Genomic DNA, 21,391 nt, shown 5'->3' on the forward strand with positions numbered 1-21,391 from the left:
TACTATTTTATAGATGGAGAAGTTAAATAGCTACCAGTTGAAAGTGGAAGTCAGGGTAGAGAGACATGCATCCCCTGCCATTCAGAGTTGGAATGAAGAATACATTTTCCACAGAAACACTGGTACACAGTAGCATTAAAATTCTGCTATTAGTAGGGCATTTCAGAAGATAAAGTCAACTTTTATGGCCTGAATTTATTTCTTCCTATAATGTGTTTTTTATTTTCAGTTCCAACCCCATTGGTTCATATATAGGAATTGATAGGAACCACACTTTCACATCTCTCCCAATTGACCTTTGGGATATGTGCATAAAATTACTGAAATGAAGTGAACATAATAATTTATTATGTTTTCTAAGAAGACTTTAGTATTATTCAGAGTGAAAGCATGTATTTATTCTTCCTGAAAAATAGTCATGCTAAGTATTTTACTCCTTTCTGTGAAGCAATAGTGGCACCTGGTGGTTTCATTTAGTAACCACAGACTTTTTGTTTTGCTTGAATTTTGAATGAGCCCAGTCATGGGCTGCAATAACTAGTGAGTCTATTCCACATAGGTCCTCAGTATGGTTTATCTAAACTGGTGACTTCTATGCTCAGAAAAACACTAATGTTCATATGAGTAAGATATATCTGTTTTTTTCAGGCTTAACAAATTGCAAGCACAGAAAATGTACTGGCTATTTGAATATATAGAATTTTCTTTTCTTTTTCTTTTTTTTTTTTTTTTTTTTGAGACAGAGTCTTGTGCCGTCACCCAGGCTGGAATGCAGTGGTGTGATCTCAGCTCACTGAAACCTCTGCCTCATGAGTCCAAGTGATTTTCCTGCCTCAGCCTTCTGAGTAGCGGGGACTACAGGCACGTGCCACCATGCCCAGCTAATTTTTGTATTTTTAGTAGAGACAGGCTTTCATCATGTTGGCCAGGCTGGTCTCGAACTCCTGGTCTCATGATCCGCCTGCCTCAGCCTCCCAAAGTGCTGGGATTATAGGCATGAGCCACCACGAATGGCTATAGGATTTTCTTTAAGTAACTTTTGAAGTTTTTTTCCTGATATTAAAATAAATGTATGTATTGCAGAAAACTGGAGAAACAGAAAAGTATGAGGAAGAAAAATACTCTTATGCCACCTACATATAGCCACTGTTAATATTTTGCTGCAATTATATATATATTCACTCATATATAACCACATTAACAAAACTAAGACTTTATACATAGATGTTTCACTTGACAGCAAAATTTAAATGTTCACAATATCATTTTATTAAACATTCTAGAGGACAATTTTTTTCTTTCTTTTTTGAAGACAGGGTCTTGCTTTGTCACCCAGGCTGGAGTGCAGTGCACTCGGCCTGAAGCACGGCCCATCGCAGCCTCAAGCTCCTGGGCTGAAGTGATCCTCCCACCTTCCCAAGTAGCTGGGTGTAGGTGGGACCACAGACATGCCACCATGCCAGGCTAATTTTTGTATTTTTTGTAGAGACGGGGTCTTTGTGTTGCCCAAGCTGATCTTGAACTCCTGGGCTCAAGTAATCTGCCCTCCTTGGCCTCCCAAATTGCTGGGATTACAGGTGTCAGCCACCATGCCCAGCTGAGGACATAATTTTAATTTTTTTTAATTTTTTATTTATTTTTTATTTTTATTTACTTATTTTTTTTGAGATGGAGTCTCGCTCTGTCGGCCAGGCTGGAGTGCAGTGGCGCCATCTTGGCTCACTGCAACCTCTGCCTCCCGGGTTCAAGCGATTCTTCTGCCTCAGCCTTCCGAGTAGCTGGGATTACAGGCACATGCCACCATGCCTGGCTAATTTTTTGTATTTTTAGTAGAGACAGTGTTGTACTGTGTTAGCCAGGATGGTCTCAATTTCCTGACCTGGTGATCCGCCCACCTCAGCCTCCCAAAGTGTTGGGATTACAGGCGTAAGCCACTGCACGCAGCCCAGGACATAATTTTTAATAGTTACACATAATATTCCACTATTTAGTTTCAAAAAAGATTCTTTGCTGTTGACATTTATTTATGTTTTCCTTGTGTAACTCCAAAACAAACATCCTTGCATGCAAATCTTTAATTTTTTTTTTTTGAGACAGGGTCTCGAAGTTGCTCAGGCTTGAGTGCAGTGGTGTGATCACAGCTCACTGCAGTCTTGACCTCCCAGGGTCAAATGATCCTTCCACCTCAGCCACCCAAGTAGCTAGGACTACAGGCACATGCCACTATGCTTGGCTAACTTTTAAATTTAAAAAAATTTTTTTTAGAGATAAAATCTCCCTAGAGACAGAATCTCCCTTTTTGCCCAGACTGGTCTCAAATTCTTGGGCTTAGTGATCCTCCTGCCTTGGCCTCTCAAAGTGCTGGGATTACAGGTGTGAGCCACAATGCCCAGCTGCACATGAATCTTTGATTATTTCCTTTAGATTCCTAGAAGTGGAATTATTGGGCTGAAGTAGTCTCTTTTTTTGAGACAGTCGCCCAGACTGGAGTGCAGTGGCGCAATCTCTGCTCACTGCAGCCTCCACCTCCCAGGTTCAAGCGATTCTCCTGCCTCAACCTCCCAAGTAGCTGGGATTACAGGTGTGTGCCATTACTGCCCAGCTAATTTTTGTATTTTTTAGTGGAAGCAGAGTTTCACCATGTTGGCCAGGCTGGTCTTGAACTCCTGACCACAAATGATCCACCTGCCTCAGCCTCCCAAAGTGCTGGGATTATAGGCCTGAGCCACCGCTGGGCTGAGGTAGTCTTGATTTATATTTTTTCAGTTTTCTGAATTTGAGCTGAATTCATTTCAACTTTATATGAAACTCTAAACAGCATGATGAACATGAAATAAAGGTGAGCTAATGGCATATTAATTTCTGAAGTATTCCTATTTTGTCAAACTAATTAGCTCTTAGATAGGCCATCCTCACCAATATACTAAGTAGTTTCCCCTCCCACCTGGTACAGGAAGTTTAAAAATTTGTGTATCTCCAAATGTCGGTATTCATATTCAATCCACTAAGCTAGGAAAAAATTGAAATAAAATTCCAAACTTAAATGAAGGATGGTGAACGTATGATTATGTGGAAGTTAAGTGTGGTCTTTGAAAGGAGGTTGCTGGAGAAGGCAGTGGATGTGGGCTCAGTATGTATTTTGCAATGCTTAGCATCTGAATGGTTGTTGAGAGCAGTGGTATGAAATGTAGACTGTGCAAGGAAATGCTTTGGGGGATGGAAAATATTAAATATTTTATATGTATTATATTGATATCTTTTTTTTATTTTTTATTTTTATTGATCATTCTTGGGTGTTTCTCGCAGAGGGGGATTTGGCAGGGTCACAGGACAACAGTGGAGGGAAGGTCAGCAGACAAACAAGTGAACAAAGGTCTCTGGTTTTCCTAGGCAGAGGACCCTGGGGCCTTCCGCAGTGTTTGTATCCCTGGGTACTTGAGATTAGGGAGTGGTGATGACTCTTTTTTTTCTTTTTATTTTTTTTTATTGATCATTCTTGGGTGTTTCTCGCATAGGGGGATTTGGCAGGGTCATAGGACAATAGTGGAGGGAAGTTCAGCAGATAAACAAGTGAACAAAGGTCTCTGGTTTTCCTAGGCAGAGGACCCTGCGGCCTACCGCAGTGTTTGTGTCCCTGGGTACTTGAGATTAGGGAGTGGTGATGACTCTTAACGAGCATGCTGCCTTCAAGCATCTGTTTAACAAAGCACATCTTGCACTGCCCTTAATCCATTTAACCCTGAGTGGACACAGCACATGTTTCAGAGAGCACCGGGTTGGGGGCAAGGTCATAGATCAACAGCATCCCAAGGCAGAAGAATTTCTCCTAGTACAGAACAAAATGGAGTCTCCCGTGCCCACCTCTTTCTACACAGACACAGCAACAATCTGATTTCCCCATCTTTTCCCCACATTTCCCTGCCTCTGTTGGACAAAACCGCCATCGTCATCATGGCCCGCTCCCAATGAGCTGTTGGGTACACCTCCCAGAGGGGGTGGCGGCCGGGCAGAGGGGCTCCCTACTTCCCAGAAGGGGCGGCCGGGCAGAGGCGCCCCCCTCCTCCCAGACGGGACGGCTGGCCGGGCGGGGGCTGGCCCCCACCTCTCTCCCGGACGGGGCGGCTGGCCGGGCGGGGGCTGCCCCCCACCTCCCTCCCGGATGGGGCGGCTGGCCGGGCGGGGGCTGCCCCCCACCTCCCTCCCGGGTGGGGTGGCTGGCTGGGCGGGGGCTGCCCCCCACCTCCCTCCCGGGTGGGGCGGCTGGCCGGGCGGGGGCTGCCCCCCACCTCCCTCCCTGGCGGGGCGGCTGCCGGGCGGAGACGCTCCTCACTTCCCAGATGCCGCGGCTGCCGGGCGGAGGGGCTCCTCACTTCTCAGACGGGGCGGCTGCCGGGCAGAGGGGCTCCTCACTTCTCAGACGGGGCGGCGGGGCAGAGACGCTCCTCACTTCCTAGACAGGATGGCGGCCGGGAAGAGGCGCTCCTCACTTCCCAGACTGGGCAGCCGGTCAGAGGGGCTCCTCACATCCCAGACGATGGGCGGCCAGGCAGAGACGCTCTTCACTTCCCAGACGGGGTGGCGGCCGGGCAGAGGCTGCAATCTCAGCACTTTGGGAGGCCAAGGCAGGCGGCTGGGAGGTGGAGGTTGTAGCTAGCCGAGATCACGCCACTGCACTCCAGCCTGGGCAACATTGAGCACTGAGTGAACGAGACTCCGTCTGCAATCCCGGCACCTCGGGAGGCCGAGGCTGGCAGATCACTCGCAGTTAGGAGCTGGAGACCAGCCCGGCCAACACAGCGAAACCCCGTCTCCACCAAAAAAATACAAAAACCAGTCAGGCGTGGCGGCGCGCGCCTGCAATCGCAGGCACTCCGCAGGCTGAGGCAGGAGAATCAGGCAGGGAGGTTGCAGTGAGCAGAGATGGCAGCAGTACAGTCCAGCTTCGGCTCGGCATCAGAGGGAGACCATGGAAAGAGAGGGAGAGGGAGACCGTGGGGAGAGGGAGAAGGGGAGGGGGAGGGAGAGGGAGAGGGAGACCGTAGGGAGAGGGGGAGGGGAAGGGAGAGGGAGACCATGGAAAGAGAGGGAGAGGGAGACCGTGGGGAGAGGGAGAAGGGGAGGGAGAGGGAGAGGGAGACCGTGGGGAGAGGGAGAAGGGGAGGGAGAGGGAGAGGGAGACCGTGGGGAGAGGGGGAGGGGAAGGGAGAGGGAGAGGGAGACCGTGGGGAGAGGGAGAGGGAGAGGGCTATTGATATCTTTTTTACTTTCCGTACTTATGAGTACATTCCTACAATGTTATTTAAAACTATGCATTTATGAGTAAACATACATGTATTTCAGAGATATACTGTAAACATACCATAAAGTATATATCCACTTTCCATGAGGTATTTATACAAAGGAAGGACCATGGATAAAATTTTTTTAGCATTATATCAATTTTCCTGTTGGTCACTATTTCTATAATGGGTTCTTGGGGAGATTAGAATCTCCAGGATGATTTTTCAAACTCACATACCCAGGTATGTTAGTGCCCCTTACTGGGGCACTTGTAGTTTGTTAAAGTTTCCCAAACAATCTTGAAATTTTTTTTTCTCCTTCCTCCTTATCCACTTATTTCACTTGAGAACCATTACTCTCTTTTAAGCTATCCAGATCTATGTCCTTAATCTAGCAGTAATTTATCAAAAACCCATATGATAAGAGAATTATTCTATAATGGTGTTGGTAAAGAAAATCTAAAATAGAAAAAACATGCCGACAATTGATTGGCTAATGAGGTGGGTGATGCCAGATGCAAGACTGCTGAGCCTACCACAGGAGCAAGAGAGAAGCCATGCATTCCATCTCAAGGCATCTGTGAGCCCATGTAGACACCATGAGCAAAGCTCACCCTCCCGAGTTGAAAAAATTTATAGACAAGAAGTTATCATTGAAATTAAATGGTGGCAGACATGTCCAAGGAATATTGTGGGGATTTGATCCCTTAATGAATCTTGTGATAGATAAGTGTGTGGAGATGGCAACCAGCGGGCAACAGAAGAATATTGGAATGGTGGTGATACGAAGAAATAGTATCATCATGTTAGAAACCTTGGAACGAGAATAAATAATGGCTGTTCAGCAGAGAAATTCCACGTCCCCTCTCCAAAGAGCCTGTTTTACTATGATGTAAAAATTAGGTCATGTACATTTTTATATTGGACTTTTTATATTAAAAACTTTTTGTTAGGCCGGGCACAGTGGCTCACGCCTATAATCCTAGCACTTTGGGAGGCCGAGGCAGGTGGATCACCTGAAGTCAGGAGTTCAAGACCAGCCTGGCCAACATGGTGAAACCCCATCTCTACTAAAAATACAAAAATTAGCTGGGTGTGGTGGCGGGCACCTGTAATCCCAGCTACTTGGGAGGCTGAGGCAGGAGAATCGCTTGAACCTGGGAGGCAGAGGTTGCAGTGAGTGGAGATCGCGCCATTGCACTCCAACCTGGGCAACAGGAGGGAAACTCTGTCTCAAAAAAAAAAAAAAAAATTGTTAGATAAACTTTTGTAATAGTCAAAACAAGAAAATCTAAAATAAAAATAGGATTTCATTTTCAGTTATGTGAACCATAATACAGAAATGAATCAAAAGAATCATTTATCAAGTAATAGTTATTACCATGAATTTGAAATCAGTTAAGTATTAAGACCTAGCAATTTTTTTTTTTTCAGACAGAGTCTCACCCTGTCACCCAGGCTAGAGTGCAGTGGTGTCATCTTGGCTCACTGCAACCTACCCTCCAGGCTCAAGTGATCCTCCCACCTCAGCCTCCCAAGCAGCTGGGACTAGAGGCACATGTCACCACGCCCGGCTAATTTTTTATATTTTTTGTAGAGACAAGGTCTTACTATATTGCCCAGGCAATTTTTAAATTTTCTGTAGAAACAACGTGTCACTACGTTGCCCAGGCTTGTTTCAAATCCCTGGTCTCAAGCAATCCTCCTGCCTTGACCTCCCAAAGTGCTGGGATTACAGGTGCGAGCCACCATGCCTGGCCAGCATAAGTTTTTGTAATAGTTTCAAATAAATGCAGGGCTAACATGCCATGGAAAGCCTGAAGCACAGAGCAGATAAATAGACTAGTTGGTAGTATGGAAAAGACGAACAAACCTGACTTTGCCACTTATAACTATAAGGGATCTTGAGCAGATTTCCTGTAGGCTATAGAAATTTCATCTATAAAAGAAGGAAGGTTGGGTCATTAGATAAGCATCCAACTTGCCTTGGACTATAAAATTCCTCTAGATTCATTATAAAATAACCAAGTTAATATTAATAATTTTGATTTATCAGTGCAGAACTCATTTTTCACATAGGGACTTCAGTAAGCTGTTGAGGAGGTTTGAGATATAGTATTAGATCTCACCCTTAGTAGCCCTTCTTTAAAGGTTCAATCTGATCATAGGCTGACTAGATTCAGTCAAATGCTCCCATTTAAAGCAGGAAACCTCACTGTTTTTTGTTTTTGTTTTTCCTGGAAACGATTATTTTCTTCTGGTTTGAAGTGCGAATTATGGTAGGACCGAAGAATGTGCTTTTCCACCATTGAGTCTTCAAGAAGCTCGGAAAGCTGGGGATCCAACTAAATTTCCTCTGAATTGCCTTCTGCGTGCAGGATTCCAGAAGTGCAGCTAGAAGGTGAACAGTAAACAAAGAGTCTTCAAATTGACTGAGTACTTGTGATTGGGTGCTTATCATGTGACCTTGCGCAAGCCCCTTCCCCTTTCTGGGCCCCAGTTTTTGTTTCTGTGGATGACAGAATTGGGACTAGAGCAACTACATTCCTTCTGGTGCTCACATTCTAACCAATATGATTTCCTCAATCCAAAAGGAAGAAATGCTCCATTCTTCCCTTAGTCATCTGAATTAATTATCTACATAATTGGCATAGCCTAGATTTTATTTGGCTTGGCTCACTCAGCTGGGTTATGGATGGATCTTTGAGAATAGAGCCCTCATAGTGCCTTGGAGATACTCTGAAAGGGTAGGATGTAGTCCTTGAACTGAATCTTTAGACCTAAGTCATACTGCAAACAAATATTCGTGAGAGTAGGTCATGGGTGTGTTTTCTTTTTTAACTTTAGTTGATACAAAGGAAGTAAAGGTCTTGCTTTGGCTAGTATGAAGTACCAGGAACAAGAGAATGTGACTGTGTGCTGCTGTTCACAAATTATATCTCCTTATTGAGGTTTCCATCTTAATATGCTGGGTCTTGCAAAAAAAAAAAAATAATAATAGAGAAAGGTGACCTGCCTTAAATGAACATAAACATGAAGAAAAAAACTCTCAAGTTTGGCAAATATGAACAGGTACCTGTGGAACTGAAGGCCTGCTGGGAAAAAAGTTATCTGTTGGGTTGGAACAAGGCACAGGCTGGAGCAGTGCTTCAGGTAGTGCCTGCTGCAAGCAAGGGAGACAGAACAAGCTAGGGTTTGGTGGCCGTCCTGAGAGAGCCACTGACCAGTGTGTGTGCTTTCAGTGCCAGCTCCTGGCAGCATCTGATGTGAGAAGTGGGGCTAGTTACAGTTGTCTGGGGAAGCAGTATCAGAAGGAAAAGAGAGTTGGCACATGCCTATAGTCCCAGCTACTTGGGAAGCTGAAGTGGGCGGATGGTGAGTTTGAGCCCAGCCTGGGCAAAATAGTAAGACCCGGCCAGGTGCACTGGCTCACGCCTGTAGTCCCAGCACTTTGGGAGGCTGAGGTGGGCAGCTCACCTGAGGGTCTGGAGTTTGAAACCAGCCTGGCCAACATGGTGAAACCCTGTCAGTACTAAAAATAGAAAAATTAGCTGGGCATGGTGGCATATGCCTGTAATCCCAGCTACTTGGGAGGCTGATGCAGGAGAATAGCTTGAACTTGGGAGGCAGAGGTTGCAGTGAGCCAAGACAGCGCCACTGCATTCCAGTCTGGGCAACAGAGCGAGACTCTGTCTCAAAAAAAAAAAAAAAAAAAAAAAATAGTGAGACCCTGTCTCAAAAAAACAAAAAAAAAAGAAAGAAAAGAGGAGGAAAGGAGAGCAAGGCCATGGGCAGCTGAGACTATCTTCAAAGAGGTAACTTGGGTTCCTTTCCTGGAATTCTTGAGACTGAGCCCTAAGGAAAAGGCAGCAGCCACAGACAGCTTACCCTCACTCAAAACTTCACTTTTTTTTTTTAGACGGAGCCTCACTCTGTCGCCAGGCTGGAGTGCAGTGGCAAAATCTTGGCTCACTGCAACCTCTGCCTCCCGGGTTCAAGCAATTCTCCTGTCTCAGCCTCCCAAGAAGCTGGGACTGTAGGTGCACACCACCATGCCCTGCAAATTTTTGTATTTTTAGTAGAGATGGGGTTTCACCATGTTGGCCAGGATGGTCTCTATCTGACCTTGTGATCCGCCCGCCTCGGCCTCTCAAAGTGCTGAGATTACAAGCATTAGCCACTGCGCCCAGCCCAAAACTTCACTATTAAAACTTTACTTGGTGGGGCACGGTGGCTCACGCCTATAGTCCCAGCACTTTTGGAGGCTGAGGCGGGTGGATCACTTGAGGCCAGGAGTTTGAGACCAGCCTGGCCAACATGGTGAAACACCATCTCTCCTAATACAAAAATTAGCTGGGCGTGGTGGTGCACACCTGTAATCCCAGCTACTCAGGAGGCTGAGGCACGAGAATCACTTGAACCGGGTGGCAGAGGTTGTAGTGAGCTGAGGTGGTGCCACTGCACTCCAGCCTGAGCGACACAGCAAGAGTCCGACTCAAAACAAACAAACAAACAAAACTTTACTTGATTAATCACCAGTCCATTTATTTTTGGATTTAAATATAGACCCTCCCTCAGAGCATCTCTGCTAGGGAAGTTAGCAAAGTTGTTTGGATTACAGTCACACATCCCAAATGCCAAATGTTGTAAGTCTAAGGTTATTCATTGCGAGGCCAGGTGCGGTGGCTTACGCCTGTAATCCCAGCACTTTGGGAGGCCAAAGCAGGTGGATCGTGAGGTCAGGAGATCGAGACCATCCTGGCAAATATGGTGAAACCCTGTCTCTACTAAAAATACAAAAAATTAGCCGGGCGTGGTGGTGGGCACCTGTAGTCCCAGCTACTGGGGAGGCTGAGGCAGGAGAATGGCGTGAACCCGGGAGGCGGAGCTTGCAATGAGCCGAGATCGTGCCACTGCACTCCATCCTGGGCGAAAGAGTGAGACTCCATCTCAAAAAAAAAAAAAAAAAAAAAAAAAAAGATTATTCATTGCAGTGTTGTTTGTAATAATGAAAAATTGGGGGCCAGGCACGTGGTAGCTCACGCCTGTAATCCCAGCACTTTGGGAGGCCAAGGCGGGTGGATCACTTGAGGCCAGGAGTTCAAGACCAGCCTGGCCAACATGGAGAAACTCCATCTCTACTAAAAATACAAAAATTAGCTGGGTGTGGTGGCCTGTGCCTGTAATTCCAGCTACTTGGGAGGTTGAGACACGAGAACTGCTTGAACCCAGAAAGTGGAGGTTGCAGTGAGCCGAGATTGCTCCACTGCATTCCAGCCTGGGCAAACAGAGCTAGACTCTGTCTCAGAAAAAAAAAAAAAATGGCCAGGTGCAGTAGCTCACGCCTGTAATCCCAACACTTTGGGAGACCGAGGCAGGCAGATCACCTGAGGTCAGGAGTTCAAGACCAGCCTGGCCAACATGGTGAAACCCCATCTCTACTAAAAATAGAAAAATTAGCTGGGCATAGTGGCAGGTGTCTGTAGTCCCAGCTACTTGGGAGTCTGAGTCAGGAGAATCGCTTGAACCCGGGAGGCAGAAGTTGCTGTGAGCCGAGATGGCACCACTGCACTCCAGCCTGGGTGACAGTGTCAGACTCCATCTCAGAAAAAGAAAGATTGAAAGATTGGCAGTAACCTAAATGACCACTAATATACGGCCAACTGGTTAAATAAATTATGGTACATACTTGCAATACAATATTAGGTAACCATTATTAAAAAGAACGAGACAGTTCTTTTCAACTGGAGAAAGTCCATGTAAATCATGGAATTATAGAATGCTCAGAGCTGAAGTGATCTTAAAGATTAGCTAGTTCAACCTTCTACAGGAAACAAGGAAAATGATTTACCTAAGATCATACAGTCAGGGATGAGGCCATAATCCAAGTATTCTGGTATCTATTCCAATGCTGCTTCTACAAGGGGATGCCTTCTCTCCCATATTATTCTTTGAGATACTGAGGACTGCAAGGCTTTTTATGCCTCTACCATATTGAAAATCAGGATGAAGGAAGCTCACAGTAGAAATACACTTACTTATCCCATATGTTTTGTGTTTCCCTTGCGTCTTAAAAATTTAAAAGTCTGTTTGGGCGCGGTGGCTCATGCTTATAATCCCAGCACTTTGGGAGGCCGAGGCAGGTGGATCACCTGAGGTTGGGAGTTCAAGACCAGCCTGACCAACATGGAGAAACCCCATCTCTACCAAAAATACAAAATTAGCTAGGCGTGGTGGTGCATTCCTATAATCCCAGCTACTCAGGAGACTGAGGCAGGAGAATTGCTTGAACCTGGGAGGCAGAGGTTGCAGTGAGCCAAGATCACCCCATTGCACTCCAGTCTGGGCAACAAAAGCAAAACTCTGTCTCAAAAAAAAAAAAAAAAAATGTAAAAGTCTCCCTGTCTCTATTAACCATACAAGATATAACGTCTGTAGAACTTGGTCTATTTGGGGCAAGCCAGACTACCTGATGCACTACAGTAGAAAGTCCCATAGAAGTTTTCCTTAGAAGCAGACAGATGGTTCTCCTGGGACAATATTGAACATTTACTGTATGATGGAGAATATTATTTATAAATAATGTTTCTTTTTTTTTTTTTTTTGAGATGGAGTTTCTCTCTTGTTGCCCAGGCTGGAGTTCAATGGCGTGGTCTTGGCTCACTGCAACCTCTGCCTCCTGGGTTCAAGTGATTCTCCTGCCTCAGCCTCCCAAGTAGCTGGGATTACAGGCTCCTGCCACCACGCCCAGCTAATTTTTTAATTTTTTTAGTAGAAATGGAGTTTCACCATGTTGGCCAAGCTGGTCTCAAACTCCTGAACTCAGGTCATCTGCCTGCCTCGGCCTCCCAAAGTGCTAGGATTACCAGTGTGAGCTACCACAACCGACCTATAAATAATATTTCTAAATAAGAAATTTCCCTGAAACTTTTTGGCTCCTGGTATTAGGTGTTAGGAAAGCCTAATACCCTCAAAAACCTTGGATGTTCATTCCACATTGGATATATGCCTGTCTTGCTTCAAATTAATTTGAGGGAGGAGGAGGTAATTTTCCATTCACCAGACAGCAGCTCACTTCTACATGTCGTCTACTCCTACATTCTCCTATCACATTGTAGATGTGAGGAATTTCCAAGATGTTAGTTTGGCTGTCACGTGTGCTCATTGATTTATATAGCTTCTGACACCAGTATGTATTTGCAAGCCCCAAATTCACATAAGGACTCATATTTTTATTTCTGAAAAATCTTTCTATGAGTAGATACCTGCTTTTAATCTGACATCCATCTGTTGTCTCTGGTTAGGTGTTCACAAACTATCAAGAAGTATATAAGAAAAATATCTGATTAGAATAAACCATCTGCCATTTTTCCTTCCATGCTGAAGAATTAAGCATCTAACTGTGATATGGTTTGATAAAGGAGGGTGAAGGTTGATAAGATAAAAAAAAATTCAACCATAGTTGATATCAGATCCATCCAACATAGTTTAAAATCTACCAGAATTAGACCTAATCCTAACAATTACAAACATAGTTTATATAAGCGCAAAGTACCTGTATATGGGGGTAAAATTCTCTCATCTCTTTTCTGATCCTAGAGCAATAAGCTACACAAGAAAACTTGCCTGAATCAGGTTCCTGTGCTCATGTATCATCTTTCTAACCAACACATGCTGTAGGTAGAGTCTTCCAGGATTGGCAGCTGAGGGGGTTTTTAAACCGTGGGCTTTGGAGACTTCAGTGTGTTAAGAAACAGGAAGGTGAGGAGGTATTATTTCATACAGGAAGGCCTCACCTAAACTGACCAACATTGACTTCCAGGCTTCTGTGGGAATTAAAGCCTTGTAGGTATTAAGATAATGATGGATGTTCCCTACTATAGGAAGCTGGAGACAACAGCCAGTTCTGCTGGAGGAACCTCTTTTCCTGCATCAACCTCCTGAGGCTGCTCAATAAACTGACCAAATGGAAACATTCCCGGACCATGGTGAGTGTGGTTTTACATCATGGAGTTGTCCATCTGACTGAATTTTTAAAAGATCACTAGTAAATATTTGGGTGCTACCTGGTTTGTGATCTCCGTATATAGACACTGAATGCTACATAAGATTTAGCACCTCATAATTCTGGGCACTTATTCTATATTAGATGATTACTTATCAGTCCATTTCTTTTCAGGGGGCTGAATCTCAAACCCTCCCTCAGGGCAACTCTAGCAGGGAAGCTAGCAATGTTGTTTGGATTACACACATTCCCAAATGATGCAAGTGCAAGGTTTATCATTGCAACATTGTTTATAATAATGAAAGCTTGGCTGGGCTCCGTGGCTCATGCCTGTAATCCCAGCACTTTGGGAAGCCGAGGAGGGCAGATAACAAGGTCAGGAGTTCGAGACCAGCCTGACCAACATGGTGAAACTCCATCTCTACTAAAAATACAAAAATTAGCTGGGAAAGGTGGCAGGCACCTGTAGTCCCAGCTACTCAGGAGGCTGAGGCAGGAGAATCGTTTGAACCTGGGAGGCAGAGGTTTCAGTGAGCCGAGATCATGCCACTGCACTCCAGCCTGGGCAACGGAGTGAGACTCCGTCTCAAAATAATAATAATAATAATAATAATAATAATGAAAGCCTGGAAACAAGCTAAATGCTCATTAAGCAGGACCAACTGGTTAAATAAATGATGGTATGTCCTTGTAATAGAATATTACACAATCATTAAAAAGAATGAGCAGCCGGGCTCAGTGGTGCATGCCTGTAATCCCAGCACTTTGGGAGGCTGAGGCAGAAGGATTGCCTGAGCCCAGGAGTTTGAGACCAGCCTGGGCAACATGATAAAACCCCATCTCTATTAAAAAAAGTAAAAGAATGAGGCAGTTCTGTACTGATATGGAATGATTTTCAAGATATATTCAATAAAAAAAACCAGGTATAGAACAGTGTGGCAGGATATGTAGTTGGCTACCATTTGTGTTAAAAAACAAAAGTAGGCTGGGTGTGGTGGCCCATACCTGTAATTCCAGCACTTCGGAAGGCCAAGGTGGGAGGATCACTTGAGGTCAGGAGTTTGAGACCAGCCTGACCAACATGATGAAACCCCATCTCTACTAAAAATTAGCTGGGTGTGGTGGCGGGTGCCTCTACTCAGGGGAGGCTGAGGCAGGAGAATCACTTGAACCCAGGAGGTTGAGGTTGCAGTGAATCGAGATTGCACCACTGCACTCCAGCCTGGGCGACAGAGTAAGACTCCATCTTAAAAACAAAACAAAACAAAAAAATAAAAGTAATATATGCATACACTCCAGAAAATAAACAAAAATCTGTGACAGTGGAAATGATATGTGTGGCTGACAAAATTTTCTTTTCACTTTATACCATATGCTTTGAATATTGAAAACTTTGAACAATAAAATATGAATGGAATAGTTCTCTCTCTCTCTCTCTCTCTCTCTCTCTCTCTCTATATATATATATATATATATATTTTTTTTTTTTTTTTGAGACAGAGTCTTGCTCTGTCACCCAGGCTGTAGTGCAGTGGCATGATCTCAGCTCACTGCAACCTCCGCCTCCTGGGTTCAAGCAATTCATGTGCCTCAGCCTCCTTAGTAGCTGGGATTACAGGCCCATGCCACCACGCCTGGCTAATTTTTGTATTTTTAGTAGAGATGGGGTTTCATCATGTTGGCCAGAGTGGTCTCAAACTCCTGACCTTAGGTGATCCACTGGCTTCGGCCTCCCAAAGTGCTGGGATTACAGACATGAGCCACCTTGCCCAGCCCCCGCTCTATATTCTTGAAGATTAAATCTAAGTAGAGCCTGGACCATAGATTCCTGAAAGCTCCCCAGGAATTTCTGAGGCTAGCTAGGTTTGGTTTAATTTGTCTGTAAACTGGAAATTCCAAGAAACGTTAGATCTTTACCCCACCCGTCTTTCAATGAACAGATGCTGGTAGTGTTTAAATCGGCACCAATCTTAAAGCGGGCCCTCAAGGTCAAACAGGCCATGCTGCAACTTTATGTCCTAAAGCTACTAAAGTTACAGACCAAGTACCTGGGGCGCCAATGGAGGAAAAGCAACATGAAAACCATGTCAGCCATTTACCAGAAAGTGCGTCACCGCATGAACGATGACTGGGCTTACGGGAATGGTGAGTCTTCCCAAAGCTCTTGACTTCCTGGAGTTTCCTGGGGTTTAGACAAAACTAAATAAATATTTATCACTCCTCTTTTGGCATGAATTGTTACATATTTTAGATGAAAAAATATGTGATTATAGGTCAGGCGTTGATACACCAAACTTTAAGGTTATGCCTCAAATTCTAGTATGTACCCTTGTCCTATGTAAACTATGAAAATCCGTTTTATAAAACAAGTAAATTGAGAGATAATTAATTGCCTTTCCAAAACATTCTTTTAAATGACAGCTTTCTCCAAAAGATTTAAATTAAAACAACTTTTTATTATTACAAAGCAGTTAGAAAAAAAGGTAGAAAATACAAGTAAACAAACATTTTACTATATTATATTTATGCCATATTTGTACTATGCAGAAATTGCCACCATTAACATCTTATTGTATATTCCTCCAGATCTTTTTCTATGCATATACATGCATATTTTATTAAAATGAAAGCAAGTTATGTATGCTATTTTGTAATTTTCTCTTTTAACATTATCTCTACCTTTTCATGTCAGTACATTTTCATTTCATCTAATGAAGTTCATATTCACAATTTTCTAGTTGTCCCAAAATGTTCTTTATAGCTATTTTTCCAAGTCAGAATCCAATCCAGGACCACAGGTTGCATCCAATTGTTATATATATGTTAATTATTTTTGTTTTCTGTTTTTTGTTTGTTTTTTTGAGAGGGTCGCTCTGTCACCCAGGCTGGAAAGCAGTGGCATGATAATGGCTCACTGCAGCCTCAACTTCCTGGGCTCAAGTGATCCTCCCAGCTGCCAAGTAGCTGGGACTACAGATGCATACCACCACTACACCCGGCTAATTTTTAAAATTTTTTTGTAGAGACGGAGTCTCTCCCTGTGTTGCCCAGGCTGGTCTTGAACTCCTGGGCTCAAAGGATCCTCCTGCCCTGGCCTCCCAAAGTGCTGGGATTACAGGTGTAAGCCACCGTGCTTGGCCTCTAAGCAGTCTCCCCACCTCCACCATTAATGCTAACTAATTGAAGAACTAGGCCAGTTGTCCTGCAAAATACTCACATTCTGGATTTGTCTGTTTTCTTCTTTGTGGTGTTATCTACTTTATTCGTCTATCTATGGTATTACCTGTAAACTTGAAGTTAAATCTGAAGGTTTGATGAATTCAATTTAAACCTTTTTGGCTGCAGTATGTCCTAGGTAGTCTTGGGAACTGTACATTGCCTCACATCAGAAGGCAAGATATTTGGTTGAACTACCAGAACTTGTAAGATTGATCAGAGTTTGGAAAAATTTATTTTGGAGAGCTTTTTTATTGTTTTGTATTTGACCATTATTTCCATAATTGTATTTGAGAATTTTTGGTAACGACTTGTCTTTGCTGCGTTTGTAACCTGCTTGAATTTTAAAGGATGATGCAGTAAAGAGTTCAGAGAACTCTACTTACTTACCTGGCAGGGAAAATACCATGATCATGAAGATGGTTTTCCCAGGACAAGTCTTATCCATTTTACTCCAGATATGCTGACCCCTGCCATTCCCCTAAATGTGGGAAACTCAACTGCATAATTTGTGGTGGTGAGGGACTGTCCTTTCACTAAAAAAGGGTTTAGAGAACTAAAGGAAACATATGATAGGCACATAACAAGCCAGGATGCAACTTCTGCTATAAGACATAAAGCACAATTATCTATTAAATTCTTGTAAATTTTTAAAACACAAAAATGTTTTATCCTGCAAATGGCACATCTGTTGTTGCTGCCATTATGAGCCCAAACTCACACTACACTTCCTTATGATAAACCCTTGCATGTGGAACATGAGAGATCTGGGAGATTTGTATCTTTAGCCCTGAAATAAGTGTCTAAGTGAATAGAAGCAAAACAGATGATCTGTTTTCTGTTTTTACCTTCATTGAAGCCGTCACCTCATCATCTTAAAATAAGCTGACATATAGATTTATAATGTGCTGGAGGAGATTCCAGGGAGTCAGGAAAGTCTTCGGTAATTGGTCCATTCTGATTCTCCATGTTATACCCCTCTTGCCCCTTCCTATTCCTTGAAAGCTGGCTATTCCATTCAGATGGGACACTCATCCCCTAAGGAAAGCTGCATAAAAGGAATTTAATTACCCTTTTGGGAAACATAATACATATAACTAGTAATACATAAATCTAATGAGAAAGTGAAATAATAAAAAGGAAATACAATAGAAGAAGTCCACCTCCCTCTGGGCCCTCATTTCCTTTCTCATAGGTAACCACTATTACCAGTTTCTAGACTACCCTTCCAAAGATAATTTCTGCATATACAAGCTTATGCATGTGGGCATATGTGTATTTTTTAAACCTAAGTGTCAGCATGCTGTATACTAACTTCGTACATTGCTCTTTACAAAAAAAAAAAAAAAGAATTTCTGAGCAGCTCCATTTTTGGAATCCCATAGACCATGCTCTGTGATAAGAGGAGCAGTGTCTTGCATTATATGTCTTCTTCTTCCTCTCTTTCCAACACAGACATCGATGCCAGACCATGGGACTTCCAGGCAGAAGAATGTACCTTGAGGGCCAACATTGAGGCTTTTAACAGCCGTCGCTATGACAGACCCCAGGACTCTGAGTTTTCACCTGTGGATAACTGCTTGCAGAGTGTACTGGGGCAGAGGTTGGATCTGCCTGAAGATTTCCACTATTCATATGAGCTCTGGCTCGAGAGAGAGGTGTTTTCACAGCCCATCTGTTGGGAGGAGCTGCTCCAGAATCACTGACTAAGTTCTTGTCAACAAGCATCAATAGATAGAGGTCAGCTCCAATAAACGGTGCTCTGCCTACCCTGTCCATACAGGCGCTGTTACCAGTTCAGGGCTCTTCTGGGGGCTCTTGGGCCTAAAGATGGTGCAAGGGTGGGATCCTGAATCACAACAAAATGATCAACTTGCCCTGGGGTCAGTTGGGTGCCCAATTGGCCTTGGAAATCTTTTGGTGGATCAATTCTAGACAAGCTCTTTGGTAGGACCTTTTCCTGCTTTAGTCTTGGCTACAACCAGGCTAGACTTTGCTGGCTGTAAAAGAGGAAATTTGTTATGGCATTTGACCCATGGCATTCATCACAGATAGTGGGAGGTACAAGTCATAAAATAGGGAGAAAGTTTTCTTCTTGCTCATGCTGGATTCCTAGGACTTATCAGAGATTTGGAAAAACCAACTTTGAATTTAAGTTTGCATTTTAAATTTCAAATTTGGACAGCCTCTTTCTGAAATCATTAGCTCTAAGATTATTTTAGAGCACCTGCACCTTCTTTGTGAAGGATGATGATTTACTATTCCCTCAATACTGCATGTTATCGAAAAGTGTGTTGTGTAAAGTGTTTTTTTCCTCATTCTGTAAGAGATCTATATTCAATGTGAAAATTATTTCCTTGTGTACTCTGTATAGGGCATGGAATGCTCTGCCATTTTTAAAGAGCCACAACCAATATGAAATAATCAGGTCCTCTCTAAGTATGTTTCATGTTTTTCTTAAATGACTCCAGTCTTCAAATGGCTGAGCATACTGCAGAAAATTATCCTTTTCATCTAATTCATTTTTTAAATGACAAGTTAACTACAGGAGGCTTTATTTATTCAGATGGTATGTCCACTTGTGGTCGTGATCAATATATTTTTCTAATTGAAAAGAAAAGTAAAAGCATCACAGCTTACCATTTTTCTTTTTCTCCAATGTTGATTAATGATTTTTTTCCCGTTTATTGCTAGCAGTTTCAAAGTGTCATGTGGAGATTTAGCAATACTGTCTCTACCTAAAAGTATTGCACATTTCATTGAAAATGTGAGAGTTGATATACCAGCCTCTTTATATTTCTCTTTTACAGCAGAATCACATACTTCTCAAGATAAACAAGGTTTTTAAAAAAGTTTCTGATTTAGTTAGGATCATATGCTTTTTTTTTTTTTTTTTTTTTTTGAGACAGAGTTTCGCTCTTGTTGCCCAAGCTGGAGTACAATGGCACGATCTCGGCTCACTGCAACCTCCGCCTCCCAGGTTCAAGCGATTCTCCTGCCTCAGCCTCCCAAGGAGCTGGGATTACAGGCACGCACCACCATGCCTGGCTAATTTTTTGTATTTTTAGTAGAAACAGGGTTTCACCACGTTAGCCAGGCTGACCTCAAACTCCTGACCTCAGGTGATCCGCCCGCCTCCGCCTCCCAGGGTGCTGGGATTACAGGTGTGAGCCACAATGCCCAGCCTCTTCAAGCTTTTTTACTATACATGTTGCCCCTCTCCCCCAACTTAGGCACTACTGAATTTTTTATGATGGCACCAGGTCACTTTATGCTGGGTGATATAGTCAAAATTTGCTTATTTACTCTGCCCCTTGTCAACCACAGTATCATTTGGAGGACATGAATAAAATACTTGACAGTATCCAAAGGAGCTATACCAAAATCTAACAAGTAAATTTTGGATTTTGCCTCTTTGTGCTTTAAAGTACCAGGATTTCTGTCTCTATGGATAGGTCTTGGAGAATGTAAGTAATGGATGAAACTTTTTAAAATAATTTGTAAATTTTACCTAAGTAGGACAGTAGTCCTTATTGCAATCAAAATAATTTACTGAGCACAACTCCTGTAAATTAATCTACAGTCAGGCTAGTATGATTTTAATATGATTTGAGTATAAAAAGATAATTTTCAAGGAAAGAGTAATAATCCATCAATTTATTATAAAGCCAGATAGTATTCAATTTATGTCAAGAACAAAGAAATTGCCCTTTTAAAAGCATGTATGTGAATGCTTTTTGAGGCACAGAAGTATGCTTAGCATACTTTACATTTTGTATTTATTTACAACCCTTTTCTAAGGGAAGGTTACTTCTCAGTGCAGATGGAGAAACTGAAGCACTAAGGATAAATGATTAGTTTCCAATCACATCATTTTTTCCACAGACTTGCTGGGACTAGCTTTCAGGTATTGACAGCCAGCCCCATATATTAAGGTAACCAGGTTGAATCTTCCAATTTGAGAACCCATGTATGGGTTGCAGTGAGCCTAGATCATGCCACTGCACTCCATCCTGGGCAACAAGAACGAAACTCTGTCTCAAAAACAAAGAAGGATATAATAAAGTTAATATATAAACCATGTATGTGGTTAGGAATAAATTCAAATTCACCAGTCTCCAATGGTGATTACTTTTACTACATAGAAAAACATTTCAATGACTTACAGAGGATTTTTATTTGTGAATATTTCAGTAAAGTTTGTGTTGATTGTTGATAACACTGTTCATCTACTGAAGCACTTTAATAAAAATAAAATGAGCTGGAATTAGAAATTTGGTGTTTAAATTCTTCAACACAAGAGAAACTCAAAGTCATATAGAAAGGAAGGATATAGGCCGGGCGCAGTGGCTCACACCTGTAATCCCAGCACTCTGGGAGGCCGAGGCAGGCAGATAACCTGATGTCAGGAGTTCAAGACCAGCCTGACCAACATGGTGAAACCCCGTCTCTACTAAAAATACAAAATTAGCCGGGTGTGATGGTGCATGCCTGTTATCCCAGCTACTGGGAGGCTGAGGCAGGAGAATCACTTCAACCCAGGAGTTGGTGGTTGCAGTGAGCCAAGATCACGCCACTGCACTCCAGCCTGGGCAACAGGAACGAAACTCCGTCTCAAAAACAAAGAAGGATATAATAAAGTTAATATATAAAATATTATTTTACCCCCAGAGTGTTCCCTGAGGATAGACTAATACAAGCAATAAACTCCAGATCTTAGTGACTTTTGACAAACGTTTCTTGTTCATGGGTCTGGGAGTTAGCCGCAGCTCTGCTCTACTCACCTTGGCTTGCTTGGCTTGGCTCTGCTCCACAGTCTTCTTTCTCTGGCACTAGACTGATGGAATAGTTCCTACTTGGGACATACATTTTTTATAGTGAAGAGCAGGAG

The 21,391-nt window shown here is 43.1% G+C and overlaps 2 protein-coding genes and 1 pseudogene across 4 annotated transcripts in view; all 3 read left to right on the plus strand.

Annotated features, from left to right (window-relative positions):
• Nucleotides 1–20,774, plus strand: part of STRIP2 (striatin interacting protein 2) — a 58,078-nt gene extending 37,304 nt beyond the window's left edge. Inside the window, exons 19-22 of one of the 3 annotated variants that reach the window (XR_010158992.1) lie at nt 12,879–12,959; nt 13,163–13,267; nt 15,225–15,429; nt 17,956–18,939. Coding sequence is in view for 2 of the 3 variants with exons in the window: in XM_519374.8 (XP_519374.3) it covers nt 13,163–13,267; nt 15,225–15,429; nt 17,956–18,206 (561 nt within the window). In the remaining variant the exon portion in view is untranslated. Of the gene's footprint in view, nt 1–12,878; nt 12,960–13,162; nt 13,268–15,224; nt 15,430–17,955 lie in introns of all 3 variants that reach the window. The other 2 variants (XM_519374.8, XM_009454194.4) reach the window with 2 other exon arrangements.
• On the plus strand, nt 5,797–6,208 carry LOC107971612 (small nuclear ribonucleoprotein G-like). Its single transcript, XM_063815591.1, has one exon. It carries the CDS (start codon nt 5,879–5,881, stop codon nt 6,107–6,109), a length of 231 nt encoding a protein of 76 aa, XP_063671661.1. The 5' UTR covers nt 5,797–5,878; the 3' UTR covers nt 6,110–6,208.
• LOC112209960 (U1 spliceosomal RNA) lies at nt 16,883–17,035 on the plus strand (annotated as a pseudogene).
• Nucleotides 20,775–21,391: the final 617 nt, after the last annotated feature.

The sequence above is a fragment of the Pan troglodytes genome, chromosome 6, assembly GCF_028858775.2.
Source record: "Pan troglodytes isolate AG18354 chromosome 6, NHGRI_mPanTro3-v2.0_pri, whole genome shotgun sequence".
In the NCBI taxonomy this organism is placed as follows: Eukaryota; Metazoa; Chordata; class Mammalia; order Primates; family Hominidae; genus Pan; species Pan troglodytes.

Bases quoted from the DNA above. Each gene is read 5' to 3' on its own strand.
- LOC107971612 (XM_063815591.1), top strand. From the start codon at position 5,879: ATGAGCAAAGCTCACCCTCCCGAGTTGAAAAAATTTATAGACAAGAAG.